This window comes from Poromitra crassiceps (assembly GCF_964638095.1).
Source record: "Poromitra crassiceps genome assembly, chromosome: 18".
Taxonomy (NCBI): Eukaryota; Metazoa; Chordata; class Actinopteri; order Beryciformes; family Melamphaidae; genus Poromitra; species Poromitra crassiceps.
Window position 1 is genome coordinate 14,714,518 of NC_139636.1, and position 23,424 is coordinate 14,737,941.

At 43.4% G+C, this 23,424-nt stretch overlaps 3 protein-coding genes and 1 pseudogene across 4 annotated transcripts in view; 1 reads left to right on the forward strand and 3 right to left on the reverse strand.

The window, feature by feature from the left end:
• Nucleotides 1-323: 323 nt before the first annotated feature.
• hprt1l (hypoxanthine phosphoribosyltransferase 1, like) lies at nucleotides 324-5,639 on the reverse strand. Its single transcript, XM_083654524.1, has 9 exons — nucleotides 5,617-5,639; nucleotides 5,008-5,114; nucleotides 4,318-4,501; nucleotides 3,831-3,896; nucleotides 3,701-3,718; nucleotides 3,315-3,397; nucleotides 1,858-1,904; nucleotides 1,116-1,192; nucleotides 324-728 (listed from the first exon to the last, which is right to left on the reverse strand). Exons 1-9 carry the CDS (start codon nucleotides 5,632-5,634, stop codon nucleotides 681-683), a joined length of 648 nt encoding a protein of 215 aa, XP_083510650.1. The 5' UTR covers nucleotides 5,635-5,639; the 3' UTR covers nucleotides 324-680.
• Nucleotides 5,640-6,384: 745 nt separating this feature from the next.
• On the reverse strand, nucleotides 6,385-12,278 carry psmd7 (proteasome 26S subunit, non-ATPase 7). Its single transcript, XM_083654438.1, has 8 exons — nucleotides 12,176-12,278; nucleotides 11,574-11,665; nucleotides 11,357-11,449; nucleotides 11,154-11,251; nucleotides 10,949-11,029; nucleotides 10,141-10,232; nucleotides 8,239-8,437; nucleotides 6,385-7,020 (listed from the first exon to the last, which is right to left on the reverse strand). Exons 1-8 carry the CDS (start codon nucleotides 12,247-12,249, stop codon nucleotides 6,763-6,765), a joined length of 987 nt encoding a protein of 328 aa, XP_083510564.1. The 5' UTR covers nucleotides 12,250-12,278; the 3' UTR covers nucleotides 6,385-6,762.
• A 41-nt stretch (nucleotides 12,279-12,319) lies between these two features.
• On the forward strand, nucleotides 12,320-14,003 carry dynlrb2 (dynein light chain roadblock-type 2). Its single transcript, XM_083654553.1, has 4 exons — nucleotides 12,320-12,395; nucleotides 13,128-13,203; nucleotides 13,357-13,524; nucleotides 13,689-14,003. Exons 1-4 carry the CDS (start codon nucleotides 12,393-12,395, stop codon nucleotides 13,730-13,732), a joined length of 291 nt encoding a protein of 96 aa, XP_083510679.1. The 5' UTR covers nucleotides 12,320-12,392; the 3' UTR covers nucleotides 13,733-14,003.
• Nucleotides 14,004-16,021: 2,018 nt separating this feature from the next.
• The window catches only part of LOC310792629 (genetic suppressor element 1-like), a 26,590-nt pseudogene continuing 19,187 nt past the window's right edge, over nucleotides 16,022-23,424 (reverse strand). Inside the window, exons 9-15 of the transcript XR_014553947.1 lie at nucleotides 22,901-23,013; nucleotides 22,462-22,744; nucleotides 21,525-21,638; nucleotides 19,779-20,159; nucleotides 18,901-19,206; nucleotides 17,944-18,047; nucleotides 16,022-17,747 (exon numbers count right to left, since the gene is read on the reverse strand). The product of XR_014553947.1 is annotated as a genetic suppressor element 1-like (transcript). The remainder of the gene's footprint in view (nucleotides 17,748-17,943; nucleotides 18,048-18,900; nucleotides 19,207-19,778; nucleotides 20,160-21,524; nucleotides 21,639-22,461; nucleotides 22,745-22,900; nucleotides 23,014-23,424) is intronic.

Consider the following 23,424-nt stretch of genomic DNA (forward strand, 5'->3'; position numbering starts at 1 on the left):
TGTTAATCATCATCAAAAATGAGAACAATATAGTGAGCAAGAAGGGGAAAATGACCTATTTGGAATATAATAACCCTAACCCTAGTAATATGCGACTCCCTCTTGTGGCGAAACTGAAAAAGTGTAACAACAAACAAAGACAAAATCGATGCATAGAATTCAATCTAATTTGTATTGCTGTAAACAGGTGCTCAATGAATACATCAGATAATATGAAATAAAATGATCTTACAATACATTCCAGGTCAGTCGTTGCATGGCATGAAACAGCCGCATTATCAAGTCAAACAAAAACGCAATACAGGTACAAACTGAAGGCTACTTGCATTTTGGACTGACCGTTCATTGAACATAAAGTTACAGTGCAGTAGCCTGAGACTTTTATAATCTGATGAGCGAGAAGAGAATAATTACAACATTCTGTTCACAATCTCAAGATAAAACTGCAATTTACATGCAAGCCTATACACATAAATTAATAAATATAAACTAAAACAGAACCAAAAATATCCCCACTTACTCAATAGGGGGGAGGGGGAAAACTTCTTTAAGTAATTCTCAACCCACAGTTCACATTTTGTGGATTATCGTTAATGTAAAAAAATAAATAAGATCCAAAACACAGAAGCTGAAGAGAGTCGTCACAGTGGTCCTAGTCTTCATCGATCCATTCCCTCTGCTCACACTTTGTACTTCTCCTTGGCTTGATCATTCAATATGCAGATGTGCTGTCAAATAAAAAATTAAAAAACAGGAAGACGGTAAAGGGAAAGTCATTCTCCATCAAGTAACATTCCATTTTCTCTGGGCTAAGAACACAGAAGCCTTCTACAAGAAAGGGCAAAGCCATCTCTACTTTCTGAGAAGGCTGAGGTCCTTCAACATCTGCTGGACAATGCTGAGGATGTTTTATGAGTCTGTGGTGGCCAGTGCCGCCTTCCTGTTTGCTGTCATGTGCTGGGGCAGCAGGCTGAGGGCAGCGGACGCCAACAGACTCAACAAACTGATCCGCAAGGCCAGGGACATGGTGGGGCTGGAGCTGAGCTCTCTGACAGCAGTCTCCTAACATGTAGTCTCTCACTTTTAAACATAGCGTAGGGATCAACTCCACTCACACTGAGATCTCTGAAGTACTCATTGTAGTCCAGAGCGTAACCGACCAGAAAGGCATCCGGCACCTCAAACCCAGTGTCTGAAATAAATAGAGAGACACGCGTGTGTGTGAGTAGAGTAATGCAAAACACACACAGTGAAAGCAAAACTCCCCTCACAGAATTCAACATGCGGCGTCAAATTAGCTGAACTGAGATTTGAAACATTTACTGTAAGTATATTTCCCATACTATACATTCTTTACTTTTCTATACATTCATTCTAGTTCCACTTCCATCATACATCAGTGCTGCGGTGTAGCGAGACAACAGACGCTGCTCCTTTGCAGTCTGCATGAGGTGGGTAATTAAGCTGCCGCTGCTGTATACGGGGAAAGTCAAACGCGTATACGGTAACAGCTGTCCGTGAGGGGCAATCTTAAAGAGATTACCCACCTCCAACCTAAAAGCATTAGTGTGCGGATATCTCAGGCCCGTGTTGGCGCATAAGTGCCATGTTCGGCTACATTTGGAGCAGATTTTCCTGAAATGTATGTTAATCTTACATGGAAAGCATAGCTGGATTAGATTACATCTATGCCCGCACATCCAAACCAAAGCATGGGCAGCAGGTGCTGCGCCCCCAAAGTGAGCCAAGTCGTGGAAACCGCTCGCACACTGCAGGGCTCCAATGTCCATTTAGATAACATCCTCATTCGCCATCCCTTCAAAACGATGCGTGAATAGCAGGCTTGGAGGTACTTACAGTCTGGCCTGTACCCGGAACTCCTCGGGGTTCTCTTCACCAGAAGGCTGAAACGGCAGAGCAGACAATAAAACAGAGGGGGAAACAACAGAAAATGACATGAAATAGAATTTTACACTGGGGGGGAGGGGGGGGGGGGGTTCCACCATGAACCTTTTAGTACAAGCCTACATATTGACAGATGTACACAACACTTTGACTACTAAACAGATGCATGGTAGATGATCGGCCTCTGTGCTTGTGCGTAGCTTGATTACATACTGTACACGCCAAACATCCAAGCAAAAGCAATGATCCTAGTACCCACGCTCAGACACATGGCAAGAAGACACACTGATAGCAAATATTTAAAAAAGTGTTAATTATTCTACAGTAGGGAAATCAGCTAGGCTGAATGGACTGTGGAATACATGCAGTTACAGTATGTTGAATCCAAATTGCTCGCATTCATGCAGCCACAGACATCTGAGGAAACCTGCGTCATGAACGCATCAGTTCCAACTCAACTACAGGAGGAAACAGAATGTCTTTTTCACTTCCCACCCAATTCACCCATTTTGTGTCTAAAAGGCAGGAAGCTACACAGGTGCAAGTAGAACATTAATGAGGGTTTCTAGCTTCCAATCCATTTGGTGATCCAGTGCCCTCGTTACCGTTTTGCTTGCACCTGTGCTTCTTCCTGCATTTTCTACACAAAATGGGTGAATTGGGTGGGAAGTGAAAAAGGCTAATTGAATTGGAAATTCCATGTTTTTTCTCTACCTTACCACATATCTGAGATTACACATAGTGTAGATTATATATTATAATATAATCTACGTAATCTAAGTAATATATTATTACAAAACTGGATCTCATAAAATGTTAAAGGGACATTTTCTGCCGGGATTTGATGCATAACATGTCATCATAATACATACATTGTGACTGAATGTTATTTGATGTGTTGTGTTTTATTTGATTCATAAGTGTTTGATTTAAAATGTAAGTTCAGCCAAACTATCTTAGGAGTGCTATTTATTTCACAGAATTAAATTGTTCCTTGTCATTCCAGTTCAATAAATTGTTTCTTTAGAGTTGTGTGACATTCCAATTCCAACTCCCAAGAAGATGAATTAGAATTCACCACGCATTCTCAATTCAAGGCATGAATATCCCCCAACCCTGACATGCATAATGTCCACACATTTCCAACTTCAACCTGCTATGTGAAATATAAGAGAAAGCTGGCCTCTACTGTACCTCCACAGAGCAGTTAATAGTATGAGAGATTAACTCTTTAAGCTGTTCCCTCCAGCCCTCCCCTCACATAACATCTCTAATACAGCGCTAAAGGAGGAGAGTGTCCATTAGCTAACTGTTGTCTGCACTGTTTCCATAGACAGACAATTCAGTTAAGATGGAGGTCTATCATGCAACTTCCTGGAATGTGAAGTGTCTCTAATGGAGCCGCCCACCTCACGACCTTCACCATGTTGGGATTGCATTCACTCAGCAGGGAGAGCAGCGTCTGCATCGTCCTCCCCGTCTCCACGATGTCCTATAAGACCACAGGCAGAGGAAAACCAGCCTGGCACCGTGCAAACATCATCGGGTTTACAGTCGAGTGTGTGTGTCATGTGTGTGTGTGTTGTGTGTGTGTGTGTGTGTGGAAGAGGATTACACAGAAACAAAATCCCAGTATATCAGATCTTTGCAATTCCTGTACATTCATACTTTGATGCATTTACATCCAGTTAGCCTTCATACGGTGATTATTCACACACACACACACACCCCTATAAAATATTAAATAACACCCAAAATAATACAGAACTGTTATCAACAAATAAAAATGTCTTACCTCAACTATCAAAACATTCTGCAGAAACAAGGAGAGGAAAGTTATTCAGATGGGGACAGATTTCAAGCAAGACACTTTTACATGTAGAAATGAACCTGTGAAGCAGTTCTATGTGGCAAACATCACTAACTTTGCCGGATAGGTTGGACAGCTCATCCCCTCCTATGACTTTGACGTTGTTTGTAGACTTGTCATTCTAGAGGATACAAAGGAAGGAAGAAATGTTTTATGTGGTGTTAACTTGTCTCGTCTGCTCTACTGCCATCACAACAAAAGGCCTCACCACATTGAAGCCTACCATAAGATTAAAAGTGCACTCATTTTGCAAAACGTCTGCACTCAAAAATACAAACTGTGACCACTAAAGTTATAACCTTGCAAGCAAGCTGGAATCTCTCGCGAGATCTAAAACTAAACACTACCGCCCCCATCTGGCAATGTCAGGTTACTAAAGATAGTCCATTTCTAATTGAACAAAACTGTTTCTCATTTACATTTTACGACGCCCATAGTCTCGGTTTCCAGACGTTTGGTGAGTCTACTACGCCCATAATCACACACCTCACATCATCAGCACACTCACTGTCCCTGCCAGTGAAAGGAGAAGGGCAGCTTACACAGTAGCTCTTAAGCCTAATGAAGTCCACAGTGAGCGGGACTGATTTATCACTGTTCTGGTTCAGCACTTTGATGAAGTCCAGCAGGTCTGCAAAGAACTTGTATCCGCCTTTGAGCACACACAGGGCAACGATGTGGTGTCCGCCCATGTCCCGGATGATGTCACGGGCCAGGCGCTCCGTTCTGGACCGGAGAGGTGAGGCAGGATGAGGAGGGTGAAGGGAGGAGAGAGGGTGGAGGGGGGAGAGAGATGCATCGTGAACTGAAAGCTTAATGATGCAATCCACTTGATGTGAACCGTGCCCAGATCCTTAACACGAGATTGCACTTTAACATAATTGCCTACCATGCAGTTCATTAGCTAACCCCCCCCCCCCCCCTCCGCACGCACGCACACACACACACACTAGTTACCTTTAGGTGACAGTCACCTTTTTGATCCAAAAATAGGGCACTTAAGTGAATGATTTGAGTGGTTTTGTGTCTGCCCTGGTCACGTTCAAGGGAGTTTTGCATCCCTGCATATTCCATGTGAAGTCCATATACAAATAACTAGCCTACTATAGGATGTGGCCACTGGTGTTTTGCTTGACAAATATGGTGCCGAACTCTTAAATTCCATTGGTACCAATTCACACCTTCAGCTGGTTGGAAGACTGGTCTAATCTGCCTTCTTGACGTTGCTGTACCTGTCCATGATGAGGCCGTGGGGGATGATCACCCTGTCCAGATCATTCTCATAATGTTTGGGGACACAGAACAGGTCCAACTCATGTCCTTTCTCGTCATCCGCGATCTGAAACAGAGTCACACATCTCTTCAATCTGAAACAGTCACAGACTATCTCTTCAACAGACAAACACATATTATCTATATAATTTGAAACAGACACAGCTCTTCAATCTGAAACACACACACACACACACACACACACACACACACACACACACACACACACACACACACACACAGCTCTTCTACAGCTATATTAAGCAAAACGTTTTTGTCAGTGACAGAAAACGTGTTGCTGCGACGATGAGCTACATTTAGTGAAAGTGAAGCACACCCTCGCCATGCCAACGCAACACAGAGCCTCTCGTCTCAACCACCTGTTTATTCCCCGGGCAGAGGGGGGAATGCGTGTACGAACGCAGCAAACATTTTAACACTAAAAGACAAGCTGTCTGGTCAAAATAAGACCTACGCGGTGGCTAAAAACCACACCCGGACAAGTGACAAGAAACGTAGACTGTAAAAACACAAGTGCGGGATGACAAACAGCTCGACAACAGCCTCACCTGCAGATAAGAAGCCATGTTGCCCGGTCGCTCCGCTCGATCACACTGATATTTGAGGAGTCATGCTCCTCGGAGGGAGAGAGAGAGAGAGAGAGAGAGAGAGAGAGAGAGAGAGAGAGAGAGAGAGGGGTTTGTTGACTGGATGGTGCACCGAGCTGTTCACCGACTGCTGACTTCACAAGCGACGCGGCTCTACTGGGGGTTAAACCCCTTACGTCAGAATCCAGTTTGTTTACCTACCCAATAATCTGATTTGCCCGTCACAAGAGCTTAAAACGCACTACTACTGCACATTTTATTTATGACGGTCGATGCAGCGGGTCTCAGTGAGGAGATGCTGCATATGACGCAGTTAAAAAAGATATATGTAACGGATTCTGTCGGGTTGCACCTCCCCCTACCTTAAAAAAAAGTGTTACCATCATTGTATTACTTGTTGTATCCAGCTAACCTGTATTAATTACTATAGTTTTTTTCACGCCTAAAATGTCTAATTAGCTGCAACTCCCCCTTTTCACTTGAATGTATAATTTGGCAGCCCATCAGTGTGACCTCACACTGCGCTATGATAGCGCATAGGCTGTACACGTGACGTACGTACACACACACACAACCCTCATCCTTATGGCATGTTTGACCTCAATTTACATACAAGGACATCTGTAAAGTGGATCTAAAAACAAACATATTGCCCCAAAGGCAGATCTATTATTATACACAAAGACTTGCTTGAATCTAAGGCATATAATGCATAGAAACAACAGTGAAAACTGCAAAACAAAAACCTTTTTTAATATGACCCCAATTTAATGAGTGATACAGAAACAAGACATTTTCTCCATCTTACAAAAAAGCAGCACCAGGTGTGTAACAACACAAGGAGCCCGCTATGAAAACAGAATGAACATGTTCTCACAGGAAAGAACAAAAAAGATGTCATCATCAACTCTTCCTCCTCCGTACTATAATAACAGTCTTATGAGTGCCACTTGTGACCGCGAGGTCAAATCTCAAATGACACCATTCCCCATGGATAGGCCTACTTTTAGCCTGAGACCCACATACAGAGCTGTGGCTCTGGACGAAAGTAGAGCACCATCCAGATGGGGAAGGTATGATTTGAGAGCAAACCTTTAACTAAAACACTCATTTCTTCTTCTTCTCGTCTTTCTTGGTGGCGTCTCCTTTCTCCTTCTCCTTGTCTTTGTCGTCTTTCTTCTCCTTGTCATCCTTCTTCTCTTTCTTGCCTTCCTCCTTCTCCTGACCCTCCTTCCTCTCTGCGTCTCGGTTGGAGATCTTGTTGTTGATCAGGTTGTGCAGAGCCACCACAGAGCGGATGAGCGAGGCCAGGTAGACCACCAGCATCTGGTCGTTGGTCTTCAGGTAGAAGGCTTTCGTGAACTCCTGCAAAGGAAGAATGAAATTCTGCATCAAGAAGTCATTGAACAATATTCCAACATACACCAAGAAAGCTCAGGGAGGATATGTGGGCTAAAAACTAACTTTGTGTGGAGGCAAACTGATGCCTGTGATACGATTTTCAGCGGGGGAGCGCAAACTGTATGACAGAGAGGCTCAAGGGCACGGATGGTGGACCATGGAACAAAAATAGACCTAGATATTTTTTAGCAACTACAACAAGGGCACTCGGAGAGCGCAGACCTCTACCAAGGCAATAGGCAAGTCTGATATGATATGCAAATTTTGTGAGTCGGATCGGATCCGCTACAAAATGTAATGTGCTCTTCCTTGGATCGTGCTTCCACGAAGTTTCATGAAAATCGACCCAGTAGTTTTTCCGTAATCCTGCTCACAGGCAGACAAACGTAATGAAAAGAGTGTACTGTGTACTAGCTTCTCAGGTCTCATGTAATCATGGTAATATGCTTTGCAGGTATGCAACTAACAATTATTTTGTTACTATTAAGCTGTTGATAATTTTATCAACTGATCTAAATGACTGATTTACATTGGGCGGCTGTGACTCAGGAGGTAGAGCGGGTCGTCCACAAATCGCTTTGGATAAAAGAGGTTGATGGTTCAGTCCCCAGTTCCTCTAGCCTGCATGTTGAAGTGTCCTTGGGGGCAAGATACTGAACCCCAAATTGCTCCTGATGGCTGCGCCAGCACCCAGTGCCGTATTTAGGAGGAGAAGCTTCCTAGTGCCGACAGAAACCTTGGGAGTTTTCATGACATGCTTCCCAGGTGCGCTGGATCTGATGATTTGATCACTGACCCTGCTGTCAATTCAGCACAGGCTGTGGAAAGACTGCTTTTAAATGGTTGTTTCACGCAGTATCATTTTAACTGCACCGGCTAAATTACTGGCTTCCGTGGGAGGACTATTATATCTTTGGATCTGCAATCGGACGTTGGATACAGGTAGGAGAGCGTTTTGAACAGCCGTTCCCTCCTATTGCCTTATGGAGCCGAGTGTGACCCTAGTACTGCACGAGTGTATACTTATACGGAGTACAGTAGTAGGGTCACTTATGGGGCTAATGTTAGCCCTGATTTTAAGTGAATCCTTCTCCATTATATCAACAGATACCCATTCCCATTTTCCCAATAGTGCTTATTTGTACAGATACAAAACATACACTTCAAACACAAACAACCTACCAGTAGATTGACATCTGGAAGAAGGTTGAAGACATCCTGCAGCTGGTAGATGATCGGGTGATTGATTGGCAGTTTGCTTGCGGTCACTGTCTCCAGGTAAGACCGGATGTCCAGCAGCTTAGAGTTGAGTCCCTTCAGGCCGTGGACCTGGTTTGTGATGCGCTGGGACAGAGTGCCCACTGTTGTGTCCTTGATATCTCTGGGGAAATGATTAATAGGGTGAGAAGTTAATGACCATGTGTGTGTATAAGTTAGGTGGATGAAATGATATCACCAATTATTTTTGCCAAGTCCCGTAATCACAATTATTAGTCTCGATTTACTGGGCCAAATTATTGAGGTGTAATTTTTGCATCTTCTATCAACACTTAGAATATTTTCAGTCTCAGCATAATTGCTGGCATGCCAATATTATATAATTATTAACTCATTCCTGGCCATATACGTCTTTAACGTCTGATCAGGAATGTGCCTCCCAGCCAAATACGTGTTTGACGTGTTTTTGTTTTTATTAGTGCTTACAGTAGTTCAAAGACTTCCCCAGCCTGTGACATGGTATCAGGTCCCTGGCCTCAAAGACAAGCCGACAACACGTGAACAAACAACTACGCAGCTGTTGTTTTGAAATGGGGGAGGAGGAAAAACGGAGAAACGCTGCCTGTTGCAGAGTAGGAGAAACGCCATTGAAACGCCCCTCGGCGCGCTGCGCTGGTCGCCTTGCTGCAGGGCAGCGAACCTGGATGAGTTGTTCGCAGTAGTCAAACCCGTGACCAACATGATCGATCCGGTTCCAGCGCCTGGTCACAAACCCAAGCTGGACCCCGTTCCTGTGTCCCAGGCGGAACGAGAGGAGGAGGAGGAGAACGAGGAAACCACAGCAACAGACAGGAGCCATTTTTCACAGCGCATTTGCGCCCTGCAAAGACCCGCCGGGATTACATTGAAAGTGACTATAGGCTCTTTCAAACACAGATCACGCAAAATTGTAGTTCGGTTAGCCCGTAAAGCTTGGCAGCCTCGCCACACATTTTGTTGTTGATATATATGCATTGCCAACGATGCAGAGGCAGAGGAGGCTAGACGCTGATCTCAGACCAGTTTGGTGTTCTCCTCCTATGCTAATTTGCGGGGAGATCAATAGTGTTCCCTGGGAAGGAGGCGCGATCCAGCAGCAGCTGTGGACAGAACTCTCTCTCTCTGTCTGTGTGTGTGTGTGTGTGTGTGTGTGTGTGTGTGTGTGTGTGTTGATGTTACTCTACTGCTGCAAGGCTGCTTTGGATAAAAGTGTCTGCTAAATGACGTAATGTAATGTAAAGAGACACACATGGGCCCCGCGCACACACACACATTCACACTGAGTAAACTGTATTGTTTAATGTAAAAAAAGCACTTCATGTATATATATATATATATATATATATATATATATATATATATATATATATATATATATATATTGTCATTTGTGTCATAACGAATAATATTTACATGTCTGATGTCAATACAGTTCAAAATAAAAGAATTGAGAGCGAGTTCTGCCCGAGATTGTGTCCTTTACAAAAATGCCCTTTTCTCCAATTTCTCTTCTCAGAGAGACCTTTTTGGTGAAAACAGGGTGTATATAAATGGCTATAAGTAGAGTAGAGAAAACATGCTAAAAGCTCACTTTTTTTCCCTGGTGAACCCAGAGACGTACATCTTCATTTTGAGGTATTGCAAATCACTTTGGTGCTAATAGATAATTTACTGTGGGTCTTGAAAGATGACCAACAATTATGAAAATCTTTGGCCTGAGCTAAATATTGGCAGTCCTAAACTGGCCATGAATGAGTTAAGTGAGAGAGCTAAAATATGATTCATTTTGCAGCCCTAGTGTGTATGTATCAAAGGTCTGTTGAGTACCTGAGCAGGTGCTCCACTCCCACTTCCTCGGCCTCCTCTGCTCCAATCTCACTGGTGACGTGTTCAAACGTCTTGGATGTCGGAGTCCCATCCTACATGGTGATAGGTGAGAAAAACCTGTTGATTATCTAAAAGAAATTGTCTTCTCTGAAAATGGAAATTTCTACACAAATCTACTTTACAATAATCAGTGAACTGTGATGTTTTGTTTTCGTACTGTAAGGTTATTATTTCAGATGTAAAATAATACAATGACACTAAAGTACACACTGTTACCTTAAATGTAGATGTTTTCAGACACATCAGGTTAACAACAAAAGAACGATCTCAATGATATCAAGGCTTGTTGACCTTGCCAAAGTCATTCCACATTAAGGATTTAAGGAAAGATAAATTAATGGGACTTGTGCCCACACTTGCAAGCTAACTGAATCTATGACTGTCTCTATACTAAGTGTATTGCACTCTGTCCATTAGGGGTGTGACGATACTCTCAGTTCACGATACGATACACGATATTGGGTTCACGATAACGATACGATATTTTAACAATATCTTTTTGCGATCGATTTTTAAGTTGAGGGGGCATCCTCCACGCTAATTAGAGTAATTTCACCATTTTCATCCTCTGCGTCTGTAATGTCCCTCATCTGTTCAAACAAAGCAATGAAAAGGACAGCGAGCATGCAATCAGATGCAGATCAGTGCCACCATGTTCAGCTTCTTTTTCTCGCGATATGAGATTTAATCTCAACAATACATATTGTCACGATATATTGTGACAACCCTACTGTCATGGTTCACCTACATCGTGTATTTCCTCCACTGAGATGTACGCTTCTGTAGGCAGACCAAGGTCTTTGGGCTTCACATCTATGATGACTAACACCTGGAAGGATACAAAGGAAATCCGTTGATAGGGTTATTCAACAAAAGGATGTACATGAGAAGAGTAAGGTGTTATCAAGACACATTCACACTGAGCAGAAGAAAGTAGCAAAGTAATTCCATACCGAATTTGTGCAGTATTGTTTGATGAGCTCATTGATGGCAATGTCATTCTTATGTAATTTTGGTCCTGTGTGGTACCATCCAACTATTCTTTCTCTGGCTGAAAAACAGGGAAGAGATGAATTCATGAATAATTGACTGGGGTATTACAGTACAGTAAAACACAAGTATATTTCAAGTGTTGTAAATGTTGGCAGTGTCTTACCATTAACCTTCTTGAACATGCCATACATATTCTCCAAGTAGTCATGGTCCAAGAACCACACTGAGTCATCCTTGTCGTCCTCGTCAAATGGCACTGGCAAGGAACATTGAAAGTCACTTAATTGACAGTCACTTCTACTTCTCTCTGTAATTCTAACAGTTAGTGACTTTTAAAGTAATTGTATTAAAAGTGAAAACGTTGTCAGGACGACACTCACCAGCAAAGCTATTTGAGACATCAAGAATTTTCTTCTGCCATGATCCAAGGAGGACACCAACCACTCGTTTCTGATTGCCAACTTTCCCTATCCTGTAAAATTGAATAGACATATGAACTGGTTAGGCAGTTAATAATAATGACATAATAAACACGTCTCTTTGATTTATTGGACAACTTAAATCACGCCATGAATCAACATCTTAGCTACCCCAGGTTACTGTATGCTAAAGCTAACCTCCCGACCTTTTTTGTCATCCACTGATGAAATGTAACATTAACGTTACAACACCATGTTATGTCTCTATTGTGTGCTACTTCTGTTAACGTTAGTCGTCGCTATTGTGCTAACGTTATTCATTAACGTCAATCAACTATTGTATACATACTACTTGCGAACATTACGAACTAAACTTCGTTAGCAAGCTAACTAGCTCGCTTCTATCTGGCTAGCTATGACAGCATTGGTTCTCAACGGGATTCTGACTCAGCAAGGCTAACATTAGCTTAGCTTAGTAACGTCAAAGGATGCGCTATCCCTGCTAGCGCATCTAAACAGACAAAATATTAAAATACTAATAACTTATCATCTGAAATACTAACCTATTAAAATGATCCACGACGCTGAGCAACACTAGGGGATGAACCACCACATTTTCTACCGCTAAGTCCGGCATTTTCGCAGCACACACAATGACGGGTACACTTCCGCTCGCGAGTAACTGACTTCCGTTTCTCTTGGCAACAGAAGAACGCGAAGAAGAAGGTCGGAGAAAGCTCAGCTCAGTTCAGCTCAGTCAGCTGGACCAGAAACTCCATAATGGTAAGTGTAGGGAAGTTGTAGCTTCGGCTTATTTTGTGCTGGAATATTTAGATGGGAACCCGCGACAGATGACCGATAAGAACCACGGAGATGCAAGCTTTATTGGAGTGTCACAGGCAGAAGGCAGTAAGGCAGTATGGCGTACATGGCAGTTGAACAGAGAATCGGAGAGAGTAGAGCTAGACTGAAACCATCGATTATATATCTTGGCAGGTATGACATCACCGATGACATCACAGCTGCACTATGACATCACAGATGACTCACAACAACAACTATGACATCACCGATGATGACATCACAGGTGCACCTGCTGTCGTAATCGCTAGGTCGCTGGTTTGAATCGTTTGAATCCAACCCGTGGGTGTTTGGTTTCATCAGTCAGCATGATCTACAGTAGGAATTCAGCATCTAACAGTTAAATTAGCTCGGAAACTGTTGCATAAAATGATTTTCATGATACCACTTGATGATATATTTGGTTAATGTTCTTTATTAGCTATTAAAAAAACACTGAAATTGCATCAACTATAACCTGTACATTGCTGGCATAAAGCTTGGTAGATAACCACAATGAATCACTGTCAATAATTACTAAAGAATATGACTATTTGTATTACAACTTTTAAATGGTTTATTTAGCTGTCGTTGCCAATAGCATCGACACCGTATTTTATGTGCATGCACTTTAATTAGGACACGGAAATACCTTTATGTTCCTCTGTCCTGAAGGCTGAAGTTGAGGAAACACTGAAGAGAATCGAGGCCCACAAAGGTGTGATTGGAACAATAGTTGTTAATGCAGAAGGTAAGGAAAAAGCCTAAAGATCAAACATGGTGGTAGGGTATGGTATATACACCCAGCCTACAGCTAAACTGAACTGCAACAGTCTCAATTTATCTTGTGATAGAAGATATGTACTGGTTATCAGTGACGCTCTTGTGATCCCCTTATTTTCAGGTATTCCAATTAGAACTACGTTAGACAACTCCACCACAGTTCAGTATGCAGGACTGCTTCAGCAGCTCACCATGAAGGCCAGGAGCACGGTGAGGGACATTGACCCTCAGAATGACCTCACCTTCCTCCGCATGCGCTCTAAGAAGCACGAGATCATGGTCACACCGGGTGAGTGTAGCAGTGATATTGGCACTGTTGACTTGATGATGACCACTTGCAGCATCGTTTTAACATTATTTCAGCTAACCTCTGTTACTTATAGGAACCCATTTCTTCCACTTCATTTACTGTTGTTTGTTTGTCTCCCCTCCTCCTCTTTCGCTCCCCTCCAGAGAACGAGTTTCTGCTGATAGTCATCCAGAACCTCAGTGAATAGCCCCTGGCCAATCCCATGACAGTCAGCATTTGATTCAGCATGGTGGTCTATTCAAGCTGTTGTTGTTTTTTTACTGCTGTATTACACTGCTTAGTGTACTGTATATTCATTCTTTTTCTATGCTGAACTTATGTCACTTTAATCTACAAATGATCTTTTGTCTCTTTGTTTTTTGCATATTTTTCCTCCTATGTCTTTGCGTTGATATTTGGTATGTTTAATGAATAAAGCTGCTGTTCAGTATACACATCAATCAATATTGTTAATGTGTGAGAGGTACACGGTTTACAGCAAGTATACAGTTTATCAGTATTGTATTGAATAAAATGTAATGTATATAAACCATACCTATGCATTTGACCTTCCACTGTGCTACCCTTATTTTTCCAAGCAAAGAAGACATAGCATGATTGTTGTTGTTGTTATTGTTGTTTCCAGGAACTTTGGTATCCAAATATTCTTAGGCAACCCATGTCACATGGCCGTACCTGCTGATAAGAAGGAAGCTATAAGAAGTACCGTAGACAGAAAGAGAGGCACACAAATGGATATTGGAGAGGCACTTCTCATCACAAAGCAACACAGATCATTTGTTATATTAATTATTTTTGACAGCTGATATGTAAATGAATATTTCATTAATTTTCAATATTACTTTTTATTTTGTTTATATTTTATTTTATACTTTTTATTATCTGTTTTTATTGAGGAAGACATTAGGAAGGCTGAAAGAGAAAGTGACCAATGACTCTTTATAGTCTCCTTTTCTAAAACATACTTTTTAGGCATTATGTCAAGTCTCGCCACCTGACAGGACAGCTGCCCTCGGTCTGCTACTATATATTACAAAGCTATGGCATACTAAAAGCATGAAGTAGATTTGAGCTCTACTTGATGTATCAGGTGAAGGAGAGGAGTGTCTGCAGCCTCCAGCATCCCCTTCTCCTACAGTCCAGCCTGGAAGATGGAGGCATGTGAATGGTAAAAAGTCTTACATGAGGAAAAGGAAGATATTTCAATAACATACTGTGGGAGAACCTGATCTCATGTCTGGAAGAGCTTTCTTTATGATGGTATTCATGGTGTTAAGTTTTTCCTTCTTTTTGATAACTTTGTTCATATTTAGTCTTTAACTCATTTCTTGGTCATAATCATTGCATTTTTAGCTGGGACCAGCAGGTCGCTCTGTCGGTTGGTCCACCACAAGATCACCACCCTTTGCCGGTCACAGTTTTCACCCTAGGAGACTGAAATTTGGCATCATGGAGGTCAAGTATGTGTGTGTGTTCATGCCAATTGGCTGAAGGGAGGGGGCGGGGGGGTAGAGTTAGAGTGGGCTGCCCTGCAATCCTTGCATTTCAGAAATTTGCATATGTGGTCGCAGCTATTGCGCATTCGCACTTGTTTTTATTGCTATATTATATTATGCATTATTCTGTGTTTCACAATATAATATTGTGAAACGCAGGATAATGATGCACTTTATGCCCAGCCAGGTGTAGCTTTATTCCCATAAAGGCCTTAGAATGTTCTGAAAAGATCTATTATTGAAAGAGTGATAGTTCTCCTTTTCATGCTACCCTTCAAATATAACCACCAAGTCCGCTGTTGACAGCGAGCAGTGTGTCAGATGGGGAGCGTTCCTGCAGTGTAGGCCAGGGATCCTTTCGTTGTTGTTTAGTGGAGGTAAGAGCATCTTAATAGGGTTCAGACCAGACAAAAAGACAAGTGATTATTATCTGTTTCATCCTCTTAACCTGCAAAGTTCATGTCAACCAATCATCATGACAGTGTCATGCTTTTTTCACAGGGATTGAACACGTGGATTTCACTTTGAATTAACAATAAATGTTTTATTCTGTCCCATTCGAGGATCGAGGGTCTGACACAATGAACTTCTGAAGCCCTCAACTTTTCATTAGCCTCATGGTATTCCCATTTGATTGAGATGAGAGACCAGGGTCCGATCTGCATACACTGAACCCAAAACGGAAGGGCCCAGGATCAGAGAAGACCATCTCAAACGATTCACAAGCAAATGCATCATTGGACTCAATTTGATGCAGTAATAATTAGACTGCACACAATCAAGTTCCTCTTTTATCTAACCTTCAGTAAATGCAGATATATAAGTTCCTAAACTTAAAGAGAATCTATAGTAGAAACCCTGGGTCATAAATTGGCCCCCGAGAGGAAGGCTTGACCTAAGAACCCAACACTTTCCCTCCAAATACACACGACAACAACCAATGCATTTTACAAATATTTTAATGTAAATTTCCATCAGAATGTACAGCAATATATGTTAATAAATAGTTCATTGTAATTGTACAGCCCAAATAATATATTACATAACAATTGATTGAAACAAAGAAACATGATTTCACAGCATGTTGGTAGAGGAGAGTGAACAGGTGCTGCAGGTGCTTCTATGAAAGGGCCACTGGGATTGAGGCAAAGCAAAAGAAATCGGATTGTGAGACATGGTTTGGACTGGCTATGGCTGAGGTGAACTCTAATGTTGTTCACAAAGGGATGTGTCTTTTCTAATGTTTGTGTCACCCATAAACAATGGGATAATTTGTATGGCGTACTCTAGGAGCATCAGGTGAAAAGATATTGTACATTAGTCTTGACACTTGTCTTTCCAAACTGAAGGATAATTTGGCTGTTCTGTTTCAGTTAAACTTAGTTGTCAAAATGATGCCATGAAAAACGACTCTAAGCCAGATACGGGTACAGTAGGTGGCAACATTTTTGTAAGATTGGTCAGTTTGCCTGGGAGTGTTGAACTCTCGCTCAAGTGATGTCAATTAAATAAGAATGTTGCAAAGAGGCCTACAAAAACCAAAACTTCTATCCCTTTCAAGTTTTTCCAAAATGTACAGGTGTGTGGAAGGCTCAAGACAGGGAGTCTGAGACGACCGTTGAAACAATGGTAACAACAACTTGATGATGATCTGAGAAACACAGACTGAGATCCTCCATCTTGCCTTCCAGCTCCAGTGCATCTTCTTTTCCCCCCCAAACATTTATGACATAACATAAACGTGTTCAAATACAATTTCCCTACCATCCTTCACTTATTCTAAACATTTTCTTCTGACCAGCAGCAATTCAAATAAAAATATATGGCTTCCCACAATAAATGGTTGAAACAATAAAACATACAAAGTTCTGTCTATCACAACTGGCATTACCCAATGGATTTTTTTTTAAATAAAATCTCAAAAAATGTCACCGGTATCATTTGCCACGTTATAGATATTATCTTTTAGACATTTCCTATTCTCTTTAGAGCCTTTGCTAGCACACAACCGCAGTACAACCTGCTGCATCTGACAGATACAGTACTTTACTAGAATATTCTGCAACAGAGGAAGGTCAAGTACTTCCCGAAATTCCATTTCAAGTGCATCTTATCAAGTTTAAGGCCTGAGGTGTGCTTTGATTCCTTGACTGGAGTGTCATTCTCTGTGTATTAACCGAGTCACTTCCTGATAGCTCTGTTGGTGTGGATCGAGGCAATATGCAACATGGATATGATTTGAACTAAAGACCTTAAAACAAACTAGTGGGAGTGGCTAGCATTTTTTTCAAACAAACATAATGTTCAACACAGTGTTGCTTACCAACCATGGGCAGAGTGAGAGACAGTCAGAATGTACAGAGTATGTGATTACCATGGCTTATGGTTACCATGGCAAACGCGGCGCGTTGTCAGCGGAATCTGGAACCAGTCAGGAAGAAGATCCGCTTGGCCAACAAGGTAACAAGACAAGGACCGGCTGCTTTCAGGGCTTCAAGCACAGCGAGCGACCGGTCTGCCTCCTGTCCCTTACTGTTTCTTGGCCGTCTGGAGGTGCGGTGTCAGGGGTCACCTCGGGGTGTGCCCGTTGACTTGGCCCCTGCCCCAGTGAATGTTAGGTAGTGTCAAACACCTCCTGAAGTGCTCCAGCTGGGCCTGTAGTCTCTCTCTCTCCTCTCTCACTTTCTGCCTCTGACTCACCAGCTCCTGACAAATGAAAAAATGTGTACAATTCAGAATACAAACGCCAGATTTTCTGGCACCGACTTGCAGCGCTTACAAACGGGAGTACAAGCAGAAAATGGAAAATCTGACGCAAAAAGCTAGAGACACAAAGATCTGTGAGAAACAACTAGACAGGCGTACTGTACCTATCAGCAGACAGCCAGGCGGAGGTACTTACCCCCATACTGAGAGAGAGCTGCTCTGCTGTCCTGGTGAGACTGTAGTTCTGTGCTTCAAGTCTCTTGCACTGACTGTGAAGAACTTGTCTCTCTATACTCCATTCTGAAAAGAAAGTAGCGAGAGAAATTTGGAGACAATAAATTCAAAGGGGGGGGGGGACTAGATGCTAAGCTGAAATTAACTGCCCTTGTCACGCACTCTGATCACCTGTTCATACACACACGACTTGAGAATATTACAAGATGCTGATCTGGGTCCGTCCCATGTAGGAGGCAAGTCAAATACAGACTTTACTTTCGACCAGGAGTGACTTGGCTCAAGTCCCAAGTCAGTCTCAAGTCCTGAGGTACAAGTCTTCAGTCAAGTCCCAAGTCAAATTGTAGAACCCTGATCTTTGCAGGGTGATTTTGTGGGATCCATTTTCCCAGGTCGACCCTTTCTCGATGCCAGACGACCCAGGCATTTCCCGAGTCACTAGTCCGGTGTGAAAGGGGTGCAACAGTGAGAATCTGTCCTCTTGTACTTGACCAATTTTCCCCTGCTGCCCTGGTTGCTGCTCTGCCGATCTGGGGTGAGCCGTAGACTAGCACCATGCTTCCTCCGACACATGCGCAGTTGCCAGCCGCTTCTTTTCACCTGACAGCGCGGAGCTTCACCGGCAGGATGTAGCACATGGGAGGATCACGCTATTCCCACCAGTTCCCTTCCGCCCTGAACAGGCGCCCCGACGGACCAGAGGAGGCGCTAGTGCAGTGACCAGGACACATACCCCTAATCCGGCATCCCACCCACAGACACAGCCAATCGTGCCCGACCAAGCCGGAGGTGACACAGGGGCTTTTACACTTTTGAATGACGGGGAATCCCTTTTAGAGCACACTTTGTACACTGAAAATAATAAATAACAAACCCACAAACTTTATTTCATTCTTTCAAAATATTTTGGTAATCTTACCATCCATGTACTCCTGGTAGGCTTCGAAGATCGATTCGATCCCCTGCCACTTCCTCGGAGCTTCCTCCATCTCCTCTTCCTCCTCCTCGTCCTCGTCGTCCTCCCCAGACTCCTCCTCCTCCTCGTCAGACAGGTGGTCCCGCGGCCCTGCAGCTTCCCGCTGAGCCAGAGGGGAATGGAAGTGATGACCGTTGAGGTGCGCGTGCTGAGGAGCATGGTGAAGATTTGGTCTTTTCAGCAGAGAGAGGCTGTGAGGCAACGAGTGGTCAGCCTTCACAGCGGCCTCAGAGACACAGTTTGAGACTCCTTTAGAAGAGAAGAGTGGGACACAGAGGCAATGTCAGCCTTTTCCAACACAATATGGTGACTAATAGCCTACTAGAGGCTGACACGTCCCATCCCACTCACACACAAATATTCCCGTCCCCTCCCAATCCCGGTAGAATGACTCCCATCCAATCCCGCTCCAATCTTCCTTTTTATTTCTTTAGTCTCTGGGCAACACAATTCGTTTTATTTAATGTTCTCCCCATCCTTTTTAGATTACTTGGTGTTCTACTGCAGTTTTACTTCACACCATCTGGCCAAATGTATATATAAAAACTGATCTATTGTTGTGATTCCCGCTCCCGCCCGCTCCCATTCACTTTTTCCCCCATCCCATCCCAATCCTGTGATAAATAGTGAAATTACTCCCAATCCCGTAGGAATCACGGGGCCCACGGAAATCCCCCCAAAATGTCTGTCTCTATAATAGACATTTCACTAGTTTATTTCCTATGGTGTTCCATTTAACACCACTAGATGGCGGGATATTCCACTTTTACAATTCGCCACCAACTCCACAGGTACTGTACCTATGGGGGAGAGTGGCTAACCTTTGTTGTGCAGTGTGCTGTGTGTGGACTGCAGCACAGCCTGGTGGAAGTGCTGAGCAAAGCCCTCCGGTGTGAATCTCTCCCAGGGCCGACTCCGCCCGTTCTGCACTGGACTGGGCTCCTTTCTCTGGGCGGAAGCGGCGCCGCCATTCTGGACGCCCTGGAACTTCTTGGTTGGGTGACCCTCCATGAATCCAGTCCTTTCAAGATGGGGGGCCAGGGGTGGAGGGATGCGCGGCGTCGGGGTGTCGACGGGGGGCTTGAATGGGTCTGTATGGAAGGTGCTGTTAGGTTTGTGGGAGTAGGGAGGGGAAGGGCTGGGGGAGTCCGGGTAGTGATGTCCGTTTGACTGACACGGCAGGTGGGCTGATGAGGAGTCACCTGAGGAGGAATTTGCACGGTGCATGAGAAAGCGCTTTTTGTAACGTGTGTGTACACATGTGTGTCTGTGTGCGTGCGTGCGCGCGCATGTCTGTGTGTGTGTGTGTGTGTGTGTGTGCGTGCGTGCGTGTGTGTGTGTGCATGTGTGCGTGTGTGTGTATGTGTGCGTCAGGGTAGGAAATTAGCGGGGACTCGGGACAAAATGCCCCTAAAAAATCTAGAATTGCCCTTGGAATTGGGGTGACGGGAGCTTTTAAATGCCCCCATAAAATAAAGAGCGAGACTAACCCCAATAGACCTTATTCGATTGACGTAACTCACGTACGGGCACGCCCACCGCCGGCATGTTGTCGACATAGCGCTGCAGCTCTCAAGTGACAGCCTATGTAAGAGGCTGTATCATTCCTGTTGTGTTCGGATGGTGACCTGCGTTATACATGGCTGTAGTAATGACAGCAATAAAGTCCCCGTGGTTTGTTTCTATCTCTACCGTCCACAGACGTGAAGGGAGCGAGACTGAGGATACGTCAGCACACAGGAGATGTGTGGATAGAAGATAGGAGAGACAGGTGAAACTTTCTGACAGCTCCTCACAGCAAAGTCTGTTCACCTCGTTTTTTCTTTTGCTTATTATTACAGCCATTAACGGCAGCATACAAACAACAACTCTGGGGTTTTTATTGCTCTCATCGCCATCACTATTTTGTAATGGAACAGAAACGACAATAAGGTTGTTACTAGTTGTCAGCTGCAGCAGCGGTGTGCGTGCAGGACGGTATGTCAACAATATGGCACCGCCCAGGGTTAGCGAATAAGGTCTATATCCTAACCCTAACCCTACCAGAGTACTCCAAAAGTAACGTCTTACTCCCAGAGTAACGCGTTACTCCAAAAGTAATGCGTTACTCCAAAAGTATTCCACCATTCCGTAGTAAAAGATCTGTATTCTAACATTGTGTATTTGCAAAGCGTGACTCGAATCCGTACCTGCACAACCCCCGCCCTCTCCTCCTAAAGTTATTTAGCTCACAGGCAGCACAGGCTAGCTGGCCCACTCATGTTTTTTTTTACAGTAATAACATGCCAGAAAATCAACAGTGTTGTTGAGATAGGAAATGGGGATTTAACTGTAACTGTGATTGTTTATGAACTTTTAGAAGTAAAACATGCTTGGATAAAGGTCATTGATTGGTCTGTCATGCTACATAGCTGGTATTTCCCAACATTTAATAAAATTGCCCTAGACATTATCCAAAATGCCCCCGAAATGTGTTTCACAAGGGCAAAAATAGCCCTAGTTTAAAAAAGTGAATTTCCTACGCTGGTGTGCGTGCATGCGTGCGTGCGTGCGTGTGTGTGTCTCACCGGTTGAGGGAGCAGGGGAGCTGCTACAGGGAGGTAATGGGTTGTATCTGAGTGTGTCTAAAGTCACAGTCTTTCTCTGTATGGCTTTCAGCAGCTCCTCCGTCTTCTCCTTGTCTACAGAGAGAAGGACAGAATGAGAACAGCTGTCATTCACACGTGACAAAAGAGAACATTCGGAATTGACGGGCAGCAGGAGAAGATGGAAAAAGGTCAGTAAATGGATGATAAGTAACGTCTTCTTGACCCATATGAAAATACTGTATAGTGACATATATATAAGGGGGGGAAACACATACATATGCATACATACAACTATGCCCAAATCGATTTAAATATATCATTTTAATTTATTTTGGTCATTTGAAAATATTTTATATAATGTGTAAATAAATAATAAATAAATAATCTAATAGTAATGACAATTACAATTAGTGACTAAATTGTCTAAGGTGCATTGCATATGAGTATTATCCATTGCATTGCATAGAATCATGTTTCAATTAATTCACATATTTCCTATAATTCCTATATTCATATTGTACCTTACTTTATCCTGTACTACTGTAATATGCTTTGGCAACACTCAATACTACGTGAGACCTGCCACTAAAGTTTTTTTCTGAATCTGAATCTACAGTATTAATAGATATATTAGTTTAATAATCATATTGTAGGAGGTTAATTGATGGTATATTGTCAGTAGCAGGTGATGAAGCAGTTAAATCTCCTGTCTCCTGAATCAACTCTACCGCTGTTGGTGTTGTGAGAGTCTCCCTCGCTCTATTTTCACCTTGTCTCTGACAGTCTCAGTGAAGAAGCAAAGACATAGTGAGTGGAGCTGAATGTTGCCTTTCTGCATGGGGAATCACCAGAACAAGTGTGAGGTCTCCGAGAGTGAAAGGTGGCATGTGAGAGAGGATGCTAAACAGGCTGTTACCTCTCCTCTGCTGCGGGCTGACATGAGACAGGTCGAACATAAGGAGGAAGTGTTTTTTCCCCTCCAGTTCGGGGGTGCTGTCCATCTGCTGGGCCGTGTAGGGGGTGGAGAGGGGAGGCGGCGGGGGCGTCGGAGGGGCGCAGGCCTTCCTCTTGCCCCGCGCGCCCGGCGGGGAGAGGCTGCGCTCCCTCAGCATCCTCCTCCGTTTCCTCTTCTTCCCATCCAGGAGCTCGTCGCGATGGGCCAGCGTGGTCAGGCCGCACACGCGCAGGAAATCCACTTTCTTTAGAGTGGAGACATTTGGGGAAGGTGCATCATGAGTGGAAGCATTTTGAGATGTTGGATTGAAATATAGGGCATGTGTCTGTCTGATGTGTCTGTCTGATGTGTCTGTCTGATGTGTCTGTCTGATGGCATGTGTGACTGTGTGTTTGCGTACCTCAGACGATGTGTCCAGTTTGAGCGCAGGCTGTTCTGTCACTCTCCTCAGATGAGCTTTCACCTCCTCCTCGTCGCTCTCGTCATACGACTCATCCAGGTCATAGTAATAACCTGAGGAGAGAAAGAGAGAAATTATCATTATTTAAAAAAAAGTAGCATGCCGGTGGGCTAATTTTAGTTTTTAATAACGTGGGGTTAGTCCAGTGATTCTCAAAAATGTTCACATCACTCACCCTTAATTTAGTCCACATTAGGGCCACAGAGCCACATTTGATGAGATTTTGTCCCTCAATATTTCTTTTGTTAGATAATGATTTGATCCAGAATTCCATGACTATCTGTAGATAACAGTGAAACTATGATCAAAACATTCTATCATTCTACATCCTCTGATTGTGTTCACTTCTTGAAAATGAAATAATGCTGAAGTTTAACAATTCGTCAATTTGCTGGGGACCCCCTGGAACCCTCTCAAGGAGCCCTGGTGGTCCCTGTACCCCACGTTGAGAACCACTGGGTTAG

Coding starts and splice junctions, on each gene's coding strand:
- hprt1l (XM_083654524.1), bottom strand. Junction 3,897..4,317: donor TTAGGCTTAAGAGCTACTGT/GTAAGCTGCCCT, acceptor TGTATCCTCTAG/AATGACAAGTCTACAAACAA. Junction 1,193..1,857: donor TTCCGGGTACAGGCCAGACT/GTAAGTACCTCC, acceptor TATTTATTTCAG/ACACTGGGTTTGAGGTGCCG.
- psmd7 (XM_083654438.1), bottom strand. CDS start 12,249: ATGCCGGACTTAGCGGTAGAAAATGTGGTGGTTCATCCCCTAGTGTTG. Junction 8,438..10,140: donor GGAGTGGAGCACCTGCTCAG/GTACTCAACAGA, acceptor TCATTTCCCCAG/AGATATCAAGGACACAACAG. Junction 7,021..8,238: donor TTCCAGATGTCAATCTACTG/GTAGGTTGTTTG, acceptor CTTCCTTTGCAG/GAGTTCACGAAAGCCTTCTA.
- dynlrb2 (XM_083654553.1), top strand. Junction 13,204..13,356: donor AATAGTTGTTAATGCAGAAG/GTAAGGAAAAAG, acceptor CCTTATTTTCAG/GTATTCCAATTAGAACTACG. Junction 13,525..13,688: donor CGAGATCATGGTCACACCGG/GTGAGTGTAGCA, acceptor GCTCCCCTCCAG/AGAACGAGTTTCTGCTGATA.